General features: G+C 39.2%; 1 protein-coding gene across 2 annotated transcripts in view; it reads right to left on the bottom strand.

The window, feature by feature from the left end:
• Positions 1-14813, bottom strand: part of LY96 (lymphocyte antigen 96) — a 32434-nt gene that overhangs the window by 15216 nt on the left and 2405 nt on the right. The window contains exons 2-4 of one of the 2 annotated variants that reach the window (XM_082432648.1): positions 13646-14648; positions 6751-6876; positions 899-988 (exon numbers count right to left, since the gene is read on the bottom strand). In XM_082432648.1, coding sequence (XP_082288774.1) covers positions 899-988; positions 6751-6766 — 106 coding nt within the window. In that variant the 5' untranslated portion in view covers positions 6767-6876; positions 13646-14648. The remainder of the gene's footprint in view (positions 1-898; positions 989-6750; positions 6877-13645; positions 14649-14813) is intronic. The other variant, XM_082432647.1, reaches the window with a different exon arrangement.

Genomic DNA, 14813 nt, shown 5'->3' with positions numbered 1-14813 from the left:
AGGCAACAGCTGACCAGTAGGAGAGGATGAAAGTTTTGTGTGTTTTCACAAACACTCAGATCCAGCCCAATGCTATCACCATCACTCAATTAACTTTTATAAGATGATGGCAAGTAAACTCATAGAGAGGAAAAAGAAGAAATAACACAAAACAAAAATCATTGCCTTTTTTCATATCATCATATTTTTTTCTAGAAAGGTCACCTTTAGGAAAAAAAGTCCTGGCTTGCTCATACACAAATCCTTGACTCATGGAAACCCAAGTTTACTTATCAGCTGAATATCTAATGATTGACAATGGATATACCTAGTAGATGGTTAGAAGTTTCAAATTATTTGAATTTTTACCATACCATTATGTAATCCCTCCTCATGAGTGTAAGCTAGCCTAGTGACTTGCTTCTAACAAACAGAATACAGCAAAGGTGATAGGGTGGCACTTTCATCATTAGGCTACATAAGACTGTGACTTCTATCTTGTTAGTTAACTGTCCCCCTTGTTAACTTTAATGAAACAAGAAGCCATGATGAAAAGGCCCACATGACAAGGAACTGAGGGCTGGCCAACAGTCAGACAGAAACTGAACACTGTCAACGACCACATAAGCTTAGAATTGGGTCCTTCCCTAGTTGAGCCTTCAGAAGAAACCCTGGCCAACACCTTGATTGCAGCCTTGTGGGAGACCTCCTGAAGCTGACACAGGTAAGCCATGCCCAGATTATTGATATACAAAGACTATGAGATAAAGAATATGTCCTGTTTTAAGCCATTAAGATTGTGATAATTTGTTACATAGCAAGAGAAAACTAATACACATACATTTAGAACACCATCATTTTTCATTGATATTTCTGGAACCCTTTTAATTGATCTACAAAAACAAAACTTTGGACTTACTTGGAATGTAGTAAAGATACAGATTTCCACGGCCTCCCTTCAATGTTAAACAGGGCTCGGAATTTACTGAAATAGGGAATTTCAAGTTATCTAAATGGAAGAAAGAAAATGTCAATAAAATTACTATAAATCATTTACAATAAGTATTCTGAATATCAGCTCCCCAAAACTACCTTTAGCATTAAAATTTTATAATGAGAAAAATTGAGGGTAGTTAAAAATATCTCCCTCCCCAGAGGAGTGAAGTCAGCCAGATGGTAGAGTAAAAAGTCCTCCTTCCCTTGACCAACACACCAGTTCAGCAAAAATTTACGGACAATTTCCCTTTGTGAGAAATCAGAAACCAACCGAAAGTTTCCTGCATCCAGGAGAATGTAAAACCAGACTCACCAATTAAGTACTGAGGTTCGGGACACATCTCACAAGAGACACTGCTGCTGGCATAGCATAATTAGGAAGAGATAACCTACCCCTCAATTTCACTCAGAGAGAAGAGATTGGTTCATGCATTCAGAGCCCCACATTTTCCAAGGAGATCCCCAGAGGACTAAAGAAAGAAAGTCTGAACAGTGTTATAACTAGTAAGGAGACTGAATCAGTAATCAAAAATTTCCCAAAGAAAAGTCCAGGACCAGATGGCTTTACAGGAGAATTCTACCAAACATTTAAGTCAGAATTAACACCAACCCTTCTCAAACTCTTCCAAAAAAATGAAGAGGAGGGCACCCTTCCAAACTCATTTTATGAGGCTAGCATTACCCTGATAGTAAAGCAAGACAAAGACACTACAAGAAAACTATAAGCCAATATCCCTAATGAGTTTAGATGCAAAAATTCTCACAAAATATTAGCAAACTGAATTCAACAGCACATTAAGAGGATCATATACCATGACTAAGAGGCATTTATCCGTGGGATGCAAGGATGGTCTAACACACAAAAATCAATTAATGTGATATGCCACATTAATAGAATGAAGAATAAAAATCGCATGACCATCTCAATAGAGGACAAAATTCAACATCCTTTCATGATAAAAACTCTCAACAAACTAGAATTAGAGGAAATGGCCTCAACATAATGAAGGTCATATATGAAAAGTCCATAGTTAACATCATACCCAACAGTGAAAAACTAAAAGTTTTTCCTCTAAGATCAGAAGCAAGGCAAGGATACCCACTCTCAACATAGTACTGGAAGTCCTAGCCAGATGAATTAGGTAAGAAAAATAAATAAAAGGCATCCAAATCAGAAAAGAAGAAGTAAAATTTTCTGTTTGCAGATGACATAATTTTATATCTAGAAAACCCTAAAAACTCCATTAAAAATTGTCAGAACTAATCAAAAAATTCAGTAAAGTTACAGGATACAAAATCAAAATCCAAAATATCAGTTGCATTTCTATACACTAACAATGAACTATACAAAAAGGAAATTAGGAAAACAATCCCATTTACAATAGCACCAAAAGAATAAAATATCTAGGATTAAACTTACCTAAGGAGTTTGTGAAAGACTTGTATGCTGAAAACTACAAAACATTGATGAAAGAAATTAAACAAGACACAAACAAATGGAAAACTATCTTATGTTCATTGATTGGAAGAATTAATGTTATTAAAATGTCCATATTACCCAAAGCAATCTATAGAGTCAATACATTTCTATCAAAATCTCAATGGCATTTTTTACAGAAATAGAAAAAACAACTCTAAAATTCATATGGAACCACAAAAGATGACAAATAGGCAAGAAAATCTTGCGAAAGAGGAAGCATCACATTTCCTGATTTCAAACTATACTGCAAAGCTACAGTAATCAAAACAGTATGGTAGTGGCAAAAAGACAGCCATATAGACCAATAGAACTGAAAAGAGAGCCCAGAAGTAAATCCATGTGTATTTTGTCAACTAATCTTTGACAAGGATGCCAAGAATGCACAATGGGGAAAGGACAGTCTCTTCAACAAATGGTGCTGGCAAAACATGCAAAAGAAAGAAACTGGACCTTTATCTTATACCACAAACAAAAACCAATTCAAAATGGATTAAAGACCTAAACATAAGATTCAAAAGTGTAAAAACCCTAGAAGAAAATACAGGGGAAAAACTTCATGACATTGGTCTTGACAATGATTTCATGGATATGACACGAAAAGCAAAGGCAGCAAAAACATGAATAAACAAGTGGGACTATATCAAACTAAAAAGCTTCTGTACTGCAAAGGAAACAATCAACGGTGTGAAAAAGCAGCCTATGGAATGGGAGAAAATACTTGAAAACCATATATCTGATAAGGTGTGAATCTCCAAAATATATAAGCAATTCCAACAATTCAACTGTAATAAAACTAATAACCTGATTTTAAAATGAGCTAAGGACTTGCATTTGTTGAGACATGGATGGACCTAATGACTGTCATACAGAGTGAAGTAAGTCAGAAAGAGAAAAACAAATATCGTATATTAACGCATGTATGTGGAATCTAGAAAAATGGTACAGATGAACCGGTCTGCAGGGCAGAAGTTGAGACACAGATGTAGAGAACAAACGTATGGACACCAAGGGGGGAAAACCGCGGTGGGGTGGGGATGGTGGTGTGCTGAATTGGGTGATTGGGATTGACATTTATACACTGATGTGTATAAAATTGATGACTAATAAGAACCTGCAGTATAAACAAACAAACAAACAAAAAAACTAATGCTAAACTTTCTTTGGGTTACTTGTATGGAAATATGTTAATATAAATGTTTCAGACATTACATGAAATTTCTAAAAATCTTATATGTTCTGGTATAATGTTATAAGTCATAATTCTAGTTATTACTTTAAAATGTATATCTCAGAAATAACTAAATTTCCTTGTCAATTGCATTATTATGAACTTTCATCAAATCTTTAACCATGGTCATTTTTACGTCTTTTGTCATTTACAGACAGTTCTGGGTGTACTCTGATGCTTTCACAAAAATGTCCCTATAAAAGGGTTTCATCTTCAAGGAATCCATGGAAAAGACTCTGACAAGTACAGGTTTCTGGTAACTGACTATACTGCTGAACTGAATGAATAAGCATTTTCAGAACTCTAATGGAAAAATGATGAATTCATAAAAGTACTAACAAAAGATCAAGATAAAAAAAATTAATTACATGGGACTGAGTGAACTGATGAGGATGATTATAATTTCTGTGACTTTCTGTTTGAATAAAAAAAAAAAATCCCACAAGGACTCAGAGGCAAAAAATATACAAATCAATTTTCACTGCAAAGTAAAGGAGCTGTTACAGTGGAGGATTACTGGACTGAATGTCAATATTATGACATAGTATGAGTGTGTTTTGTGTTTGGTAATTGCAATCATTGTTGCTTTTGTTGTGGTCATCCATTTACAATGCTTGGTGTCAGTTTATTTATCTCCTGTAAAAATAAAATACAGTGTGTGTGAATAAATAAATAAATAAAATAAAATGAGCTAAGGACTTGAATAGACATTTCTCCAAAGAAAACATGCAAATGGCCAACAGGTATATGAAAAAATGCTCAACGTCACTAAGCATCAGGAAAATGCAAATCAAAACCACAATGAGATATCACCTCACACCAGTCAGAGTGGCTATTATCAAAAAAAGAAAAGAAGAACAAGAGTTGGCAAGGATGAGGAGAAACTGGAATGCTTGCACACTGCTGGTAGGAATGCAAAATGGTACAACTGCTATAAAAAACAATATAGAGATTCCTCAAAAAATTAAAAATATTACCACCATATGATCCAGCAATCCCACTTCTGGGTACTTATCCAAAACAATTGAAATCAGGATCTCGAAGAGATATTAGCATTCCTAAATTCATTGCAGCACTATTCACAATAGCCAAGATGTGGGAACAACCTAAATGTCCATCAACAGTTGTATGCATAAAGAAAATGTGGTATATACATACAACGGAATACTATTTAGTCTTTAAAAAAAGGAAATTTTGCAATATGCTACAATATGGAAGAACCTTGAGGAAATTATGCTAAAGGAAATAAGCCAGTCATATAAGGACAAATACTGCCTGAGCCCACGTATCTAAAATAGTCAAATTCATAGAATCAAAGAGTGGATGGTGGTTGCCAGTGGCTGAGGGGAGAGGGAAATGGGGAGTTACCAATCAATGGGCATAGAGTTTCAGTCAAGCAAGTGAAAAAGCTGTAGAGATCTGCTGTACAATTTCATGCCTACGGTCAACAATGATGTACTGTACACTCAAAAATTTAAGAGGGTAGATCCCATGTAAAATGTTCTTACCACAGTAAGATAAAATTTAAAATACTGTACGAATACCAAAAAAACTCCCTATAATGTAAACAGATTAGTATTTTAATGCCCTTACATTGTTAAGGTGGAGGTTGAAGGTAGTGAATTACTTTAAACTGTGGGGAAGGGGGTGAACTCTCCAAAACATATTTTCATAAAATTACTTGTTCCATTTTCATACTTTTTAACCTGTTCTTTTCTACATTGTTCTTCTTTTCTATACTCTCCTCACCTTTCTGTATGTTGCATTGGTTAAAAATAGAAAATACACATCAAGTACTTAGAATTCTAGTAAATGGTAAGTGACTGAATACATGAATGAATGAGTTAATAAACAAATCTTCCTAAATAAGAAGTTTCAAGAAGGATGTAGAAGAGCTTATAAAAGCCCTGAGGACGAGGGGAAAGAGACTAAACCAGTTTTATTTAATTTGCCCCTGAATGCAACCCTTAAAATTAATGTTAACAGCTCTCATTCAATGAATTGAGTTTGCCTGCAATAAAAGTCTCACAGAATGAGCTATATTAACAGTCATTTTATCGAATCATGGATGTTCACAAACATTTGATGCAAAGATGTTTATTCCTGTGTGGATTATGACCAAAGGAAAACCTGCCCAATTTGCAATAACATGGATGAAATCTGAGGGCACTGTGCTAAGTGAAATTAGTCAGACAAAGAAAGACAGAGAATTCCCTGGTGGTCCAGTGGTTAGAACTCCGAGCTCTCACTGCCGAGGGCCTGGGCTGGGGAACTAAAATCCTATCAGCTGTGTGGCGCAGCCAAAAAAAAAGACAAATACTGTATGACTTCACTTATATGTGGAATCTAAAAAACAAACACACTCAAAAGACAAAAAATAAACTCACAGACACAGAGGCTGCTAGAGGTAGGGGGTGGGAGATCGAAGAAATGAGTGAAGTGGGTCAAAAGGTACAAACTTCCAGTTACAAGATAAATAAGTCATGGGGAAGTAATGTACAGCATGGTGACTGTGGTTAATAATACTGTTTTACATATTTGAAAGTTGCTAAGAAAGTACATCTTAAAAGTTTTCACCAAAAGAAGAAAAAAATTGTAACTATGTGCGGTGATGGAGGCTAACTAGCTTTATCGCGGTGATCACTTCACAATATATACAAATACCGCATCATGTTGTATACCTGAAACTAATATAATGTTATATATCCATTATATCTCAAGTAAAAAAATGCTCAGAGGTGACTGAATAAATAAATATTGTGCATCTATTTACTGAATTAATATACAGTCATTAACATGAATTTTTAGGATATTTAATGTTATAGATGTTTATGGTATACTATCAAGTTTAAAAAATGCTGGTTACCCAACAGTATATACAATATGGTTCTACTTTTACTGTTTTCAACATATATCATTATATATCTAAAAGAATATTTGCCAAAATATCAGAATGCTCATAGTGGTTAATTCTTAACTGTGATAGGCTTATGGTGTCTTCTTTTCTTTTTTTTTCACCTATATTTTTGAAGGTTTGCATAATTAATATACTTATTAACTTTCTTACCGTGAAAGGTTGACATGGTATTGAAACGTGGGCACTTTCATATGCATTACCGAGCACAGTGCAATGTGTCTCTTCTTTCTCAGTGATAAGCTTGTAGAAAACCCTCAGAGCAAGCCAACCAAGACTCTGCAGCAAAGCCGGGAACAAGTTAAAAGCAGTGAATCACCAGGGCCATGTTGTATGTCATAAGGGCAATTCTCTATCTTCAGTTAAGGTTCCCACATGTCTGAAGTTGGTCTGACTATGATGAAACCATCGACAAGTCAATGCAATCAGACAAATGTTCAGAATACCCCTATGGGCGCTCAGTGTTAAGCCAGCACCAGAGCAAGGCAGAGTGGGGTAGGGTGGGATGAGGGTGGAGAATAGAAGTGTAACCTTAATCTTTATGTCAGGAAGCCTAAGATTTTTCTAGGAAGACAAGACCACCATACATTAAAAAAATCAGATATAAGAATCAAAAGATCACATAACAGTACATAGCATGTGATTTTTAATTTATTTGCAAAGGTTTGGGAGCTAACGGAAGATAGCTTTATTACTTTAAAGTCACCATGTTTATGGTAAAATTCTACATTTGGTTTATTAAATACCACAGAAAGTAGTGACCAGGTTCAGCAAAAGCACAGTACAAGAGCCTCTGGTTTCCCCTGCAACCACAAATGTCAGCATTGCGAATCCACCATAGCACTTTTTCCTACTGAGCTCTGCCTCAGAATCCTTCTTAACCCAAGAGTCCAGGCAACTGCAGTTGGCACAGGAAATGAAACCAGTGCCACCCTGAGTGTTGGTATTAAGTACTATTGGAGATCAAGGGAGGAAGCATTAGCTGGAGTTGAACCATCACAGCACTTCATTTTACCTCTTTAACAGAATTTCCATTACATAAATATGCAGTTCCTTCTGACAGGAATGCCCTGTCCTCATCGGTCTAGAAACTCCTTGTCTGCCTTCAAAATGTACTCAAATATCAACAATGCTGTTAAGTCTTCCTTGACTCCTCCACACCTCCCCAGCCCGACAGCCACAAACACACTATCATTCACAGTACTTGATCATCCTTCGATGGTCATTTAAAATGTTTACTACAATTATTTGCTTGCTTGTGCAATAGCACAAGCCTTGAGGGCAGGAGGCATGTCTCATTCATTTTTCATGTCTCTTGCGCATAACACACTGTAGATAATAAATGTGTGTTTATTCACTTCTGCTTAGCACCAAATATTGCTCTAGGCACTAGAGAAACAATGAACAAGACAGGCAAGGGCCCGGCTCTTGATAAATGTGCACTCTAGTAAAGAAATCAAACAGGGCCATGAGAGAAAGACTGAGTGTACGGTGGGGATGGAGGAGTTGGGGGTGGCAATGGATAGAGATACCTCAACTACAGTATCCATTAAGTGAGTGACAGAAAGCAACCAACCCTGTGGACATTGTAATCAGGAGTACAGACTCATAGGTGACAATGACTTTGACATGTTCAAGCAACAAAAACAAACACACACACATATATACACAAAGACTGTTACATGAGATACATATAATAGACAAAGTCACAGAGACAGACAGTAGAGGTTACCAGGGACTAGGGGGGAGGAAGAAATGGGGAGTTACTGTTTAATGGGTACAGAGTTTCTGTTTGGGATGATGAAAAATTCCAAAAATGGATAATGGTGATAGTTGCAAAGTGATGTGAATGTACTTAATATCATTGAATTGTACACTTAAAAATCATTAAAAAGGTGAATTTTATGCTGGTTATATTGGTAATACAAACAATAACCATAATAATAATATAGGTCAGTGTAAATGGAAAATAATGAGGGAGGATGGGAATCATGGGAATCATAGGAATCAGACAGGTAGGCCAGGGCCATCTCGAGGGGTCTTGGACGCCTTGGTACAAAGTTGGGATTTCACTCTAATTGTAGTGAAACGCCACTGGGGGGCTTTAAGCAATTGAAATAACATTATATAACTTATTTACATTTTTAAAAGATCTCTCTGGTCTCTATGCTAAGAACTGATTGTATGGAGGCAAGAATTAAAGTGGAGAAAGGACAATTTAAGAGGATGTTGCAGAGGCCAGAGAAGAGACGAAGGTGACATGAGTGGTGAGCAAAGGAAAGTGAAAAGTAGTTGGCTTTAACTATTTACAATAGCCAAGACATGGAAGCAACCTAAATGTCCATCGACAGAGGAATGGATAAAGAAGATGTGGAATATACAATGGAATATTACTCGGCCATAAAAAAGAATGAAATAATGCCATTTGTGGCAACATGGATGGACCTAGATATTATCATTCTAAGTGAAGTAAGTCAGACAGAGAAAGACAAATACCATATGATATCATTTATATGTGGAATCTAAAAAAAAGATACAAAGGAACTTATTTACAAAACAGAAACAGACTCACAGACATAGAAAACAAACTTACGGTTATCAAAGGGGAAAGGTGGGGAGGAGGGATAAATTAGGAGTTTGGGATTAACATATATACACTACTATATATAAAATAGATAATCAACAGGGACCTACTGTGTAGCACAGGGGACTCTACTTAATATTCTGTAATAACCTATACGGGAAAAGAATCTGAAAAAGAATGGATATTTGTAGATGTATAACTGAATCACTTTGCTGTATACTTGAAACTAATACAACATTGTAAATCAACTATACTCCAATATAAAATAAAAATTAAATTAAAAAAAAAAAGTAGTTGGGGAATTCCCTGGCAGTCCAGTGGTTCAGACTTGGTGCTTTCACTGTGATGGCCTGGGCTCAATCCCTAGTCAGGGAACTAAGATCCCAAAAGCCACACAGTGTGGCCAGAAAAAAAAAAAAAAAGTAGTTGGCTTTAGAATATATTCTGGGGATATTAAAAACGGAATCATCGATAAATTCGATGTGAAAAATAAGGGAAAGAGATAATTAAGGATACCCTTGGTTTGGGGGTAAGGAATTAGGTGGATGATGAGATAGGGAAGATTTAGGAAGAAACAGATTTGGAAAGGAGTATAAGAGTCCTTGGGCTTCCCTGGTGGCGCAGTGGTTGAGAGTCTGCCTGCCAATGCAGGGGACATGGGTTCGAGCCCTGGTCTGGGAAGATCCCACATGCCACGGAGCAACTAGGCCCGTGAGCCACAACTACTGAGCCTGTGCGTCTGGAGCCTGTGCTCCGTAACAAGAGAGGCTGCGATAGTGAGAGGCCCGCGCACCGCGATGAAGAGTGGCCCCCACTTGCTGCAACTAGAGAAAGCCCTCACACAGAAACGAAGACCCAACATAGCCAAAAATAAATAAATAAATAAAAATTAAAAAAAAAAAAAAAAAAAAGAGTCTTAGCTCCAAATGGCTCTTAGACTTCCCAGGGGCTATGTCATGTTGAGTTTGCAGAATAAACAAATGAATCCTGGTGATACGTATAGTTATCCCTCCTACTACACATAAGTAAGACAAAAGCCAGAAGTTCCTTGAAGAACCAGCTACATCTTAACATAACTTTTGCATTCTCAGTATTCCTCAGCATAATAATGAAACCTAATGCCTATTAAAGACGTATTAAACTGAATTAAATTCAACTGACTTGACTAGGCTCTGTAAGGGAGGTAGGACTTTTGATGGACCTCAGAGGTTTCCATGAAACAGAAAGATGGACACGAATATTTCAGGTTAGAGAATAGTACACATATATATCAACAGAAGTATAAATAAAGGCCAGTAAAGAGGCTGGCCTGCTTGGAGTTGGGGGGGACCCTCCAGATGCCAAGATACACTCACTTAGCTGGGAGGACCATGCTGCAACCATACGTCCAATCAGTCAGCAAGTCCTGTCGGCTCCATCTACAGAATACTTCCAGAACCGGACCCCTCCTCATCGCCTCCACTGCTCCCCCTCCGGTCCGAGTCACCATTCTCTCGCTCACCTGGATTACTGCAACAGCTTCCCAACAGGTCGCCTGCTTCCACCTTTGCGGCCTTACAGATTATTATCAACCCAGGAGTCAGACCAGACTTTGCTCATAGTAAAAGATAAAGTCGTTCCCTGACCTACATGGCCCTCACCCTCTGCCCATTCCCTTCTATGTCATCTTCTGCTACCTGCCCCCACACTCATTCCATCGCAGCCACGCTGGCCTCCTTGCTATCCCTCCATCACCAGCCGTGTTCCCACCTCAAGGCCGTTGTGCTTGCTCTTCCCTCCACCCCTTCTGCTGGATATGGGCGTGGCTCACTCCCTCAACTATTCCTGTCCTTGCTAAACATCACCTTCTCAGTAAGGCCTTCCTTGCCCGTCCTAATTTAAAATGCAACCCCCATCCCCATCTCTGTACTCTCTATCCCCTCCCCTGCTTTATTTTTCTCTCACAGCAATCACCACCATTTGACATGCTGAATATTTCACTGATCGAAACTCCAGGAGGGCCGTGACTTCTGTCTTGTTGTTCACTGCTAGATAATATCCTCAGTGTCTAGAACAGGCACATGCCAGATGCTCAGTGAATATTGGTTTAATTAAATAATCCATTAATTCCTTGAGTTTCAGGACTATCCATAGCCAAAAAAAGGTTAGAGCTGAGTCTGACAGCTCTAGGTTGCAGGACGGTGTGTGTCCAGGGCTCTGTGGACTGACTCAGACAGCCACATTTTCTGCCTTTTCCAAAGGTGGAGGATAAAACAGCCAATTCTTGCCATTTCTGTATGTTATGCGCTGAACTGTGCTCTCCTTAAATTCATATGTTGAAGTTCTCATCCCCAGTACCTCAGAATGTAACTGTCTTTGGAGACAGGGCCTTTAAGAGGTGATTAAGTTAAAATGAGGTCATTAGGGTAGGCCCTAATCCAATACCGTTGGTGTCTTAGAAGAAGAGGAGATTTAGACATACAGGGAGTCACCAGGAATGAGTGCATACAGAGAAAAAGCCATTTGAAGACATGGCAAGAAGACAGCCATCTGCAAGCCAAGGAGAGAGGCCTCAGAAGGAAACCAAACCTGCTGACCCTTGATCTTGGATTTCCTGCCTCCAGAACTGTGAGAAATAAATTTCTGCTGTTTAAGCCACCCAGTCTGTGATGTTTTTTATGGCAGCCCTAGCAAACAGGTATACCGCGTATGCCCAGTAGCTTGGCCAAATGGGAATCATCCTCACAGAAAGGACTGAATTGTCGTCACCAACATCCTGACAATAATACCTAGAGGGATCAGTGCTTCCCACAAATGACGCATTTCCATCTCAGCCAGGACGGATTCTCTAAGGCAGGGAAAGGTTGACGTGGCAGGGGCAGGGGAGAGGGGCATGGCAGCAAGCAGGGTCTCGCTTAGCTGTACATCCCACCTGCTCTCCACGGTCCCTACATCTGTGGGGCAGCAGGAAAGGACCACAGAATTTCTCAGCATTGGAGAGAAACAGATAAAATCCCTCCTCAAAAATCAAATCAGAAGACAAATTGAGTTAGTGTTACTAGAAGATTAAAAGCTAAATAATAATATGAAGTGTTATATAAATAAAGGCCATAGGAAATACAGCACAGAGAGGGTGGCATAATCAGTGCATGGAGTAGAAGCGCCAAAGGAGAGGAGAGAAGGGGGCCGAGTGCGCTGAAGAGGGCCTGGAACAGGGCAGTGTAAACTGACCTTGCGGGGTGGGGAATTTTCAGGGAATTCAGCACAATCACAGACAGAAAAAAAAGCCACCAGTCTGAGACTAGTCACACACTTAGGTCTTGTTCCCACATCTGGCAATTACCCTAATTCCCCAGAAGTAACTTTATATTAATATTTGCCAGAGTGCATTTGCAGGATTGTAAACACACACTCAAAAAATAAAACAAAATAAAACGGAAAATTGGGGGATTAAATAGGTTTCTTTATCGCAGAACTTCTCAGAACTCAAAGTACATTTGTAAATCTCCCCCAAATCAGACCATAAATCCTTTTTTCCCATGAGGATTTCAGCTAGCAAGTATTTTCGGGAGCAACCCCTTAAACCTTCCTGATATCACTAGTGGGTAGAAAAGGCCAACCAACCTATGGTGAGCAACACAGTGCAAAGCACCAAACCAAAACAGTAGTCAAGCCCCGAAGCTGTGCTTTCAGACCAGCAGGTATTTGTAGAGAAAGAGGGAAAACTGAACAAAACAAGATAAAACAAAACAACAGTGATCCAACCAGTAAATAGCATTAGAGTGTGGCTGATTTTTTTTTTTAAGTAATCAATATTATTGTTTCTATGTGGCTCTGTGCTAAAAATTTTACCTCAAAACAATCCTTGTAAAATGGGTTCAAAAATCACTTTCACTTTACAGATAAAAAACCTGAGGCACAGAGAGGCTAAGACTTTGCTCAAGGTCACACAGTAACTGACAGAATCAGCCTTACAACCAATTAGGGAGGTAAGTCCAAGAGCCTTCAAAAACCACAGCCTGAAACACTTACAGAGCACCTGTTATACACCCAACATAACCTTGGGAAAAAAAAAATCATTGCCTGGAGCTATAATCAATTCCAAGCAACAGCTAGGACTGTTCTACCTTCTCAAGAAGACCTGGTCAGTCTTGGGGCTGAGGCAAAATCTCAGAAGCAGATAGTTCTGCCCAGACTGGGAAGAATCTGAAACTGGGTTCAAGGTAGAGATAGCTGACCACAGGAAAGGACGAAGCACTTGGAGGTCAAGTGCAACACAGTTCAGAGACCTGTGAGGCCGGTGACGGATGGAGAAAATCCACCCAGGGCAGGAACCAGACATCACTTTTGCTGCCAGCAGCCTCCCCGGCAGCTGGAACATACGGTCATTTCCTGTATCCCGGCGACAGCGGAAAAAGGTTCCTGTGAAAACTTGCCCTTGGAACAGTTGACATTATGAGTACCTGCTTTTGCCCTCGTACTTACCACAGTAGGAGTACCAAACACTTGTGTCAGAGGAGTTGCAGATCCAGAGTTTCTCTCCAGGTTCAGTAAATGTGGAAGAAAACAGGGTGGAAAAAAGCATAAATGGGAACATGATTCAGTATCTTCAAAACTTTAAAATTGCAACGACAATCAGTAACTAATCATCAGACTCTTCCTTTTTAATAAGTAGAAAAAATTTAACTTAGTCATCAGTCACATGATTTCTGAGTTCCTATCCAACTGTTTCCTCTTTTGAATGTGTGTGTGTGTGTGTTTAATATCTGAGCACTTCCTGCAAGAGGAAAGGAAAATGATTCAGAATGTACTCTTTGCGAACACATGATACAAATGAGAGCACAGAGCTTTAAAAACAAAACCAGTACTTCCCAATCAATAGTAAAAAAACCAGCCTGTAGGTCTTCTTTAGAAGATCAAAAGACTAGCACTCTTTATCCCTCTGCATTGCTATTCTCTCTCCCACAAGTTCTTTTTTTTTTTAAACCCTAAGCACCCCCTCCTATTCCTTCTTTCTTTATTTATGGCCATGCTTCTGGGCTTGGAAGCGTGGAGTCCTAACCGCTAGACTGCCAGGGAATTCCCTCCCACAAGTTCTTTATACAACAATTCTCATGGCCAGAGAGCAGAACCTAAAGCTCTGAACTGAACAGACTCATGCAAAGTGTTTCTGCTCGGCAACAGGTTCAGTCAAAGGGTAGAGCCTGGCTGGATGAGACCCCAGACACAGGACATTAGCTGTAGTTCTGCATGGTGGGTGGGGGGGTCTCACCAGGCTTGAGAATGCACTCACTTTAGCAAACTACAGGTCCAGGGAATACCTTAAAATGGTCATTATTTTGTGTGTGGAATGTATTTCATTCCAAAACTCTCACTTTGTTCTAGAAAAACAGCCACCCCTTTAGATGCTTTGCTACCTGAAATTCTTTAAAGGACATGGTCTGGGATTAGTAGCCAAAAAATGGCATGGAGTTGGGGCCTTAAAAACCTACAAGTTGGGCTTCCCTGGTGGCGCAGTGGTTGAGAGTCTGCCTGCCAATGCAGGGGACACGGGTTCGGGCCCTGGTCTGGGAGGGTCCCACGTGCCGCGGAGCAGCTGGGCCCGTGAGCCACAATTACTGAGCCTGCGCGTCTGGAGCCTGTGCTCCGCAAC

This window comes from Balaenoptera physalus (assembly GCF_965194825.1).
Source record: "Balaenoptera physalus genome assembly, chromosome: 17".
Classification (NCBI taxonomy): Eukaryota; Metazoa; Chordata; class Mammalia; order Artiodactyla; family Balaenopteridae; genus Balaenoptera; species Balaenoptera physalus.
The sequence above is the reverse complement of the archived record's forward strand: the minus strand, read 5'-3'. Positions and strand labels throughout refer to the sequence as shown.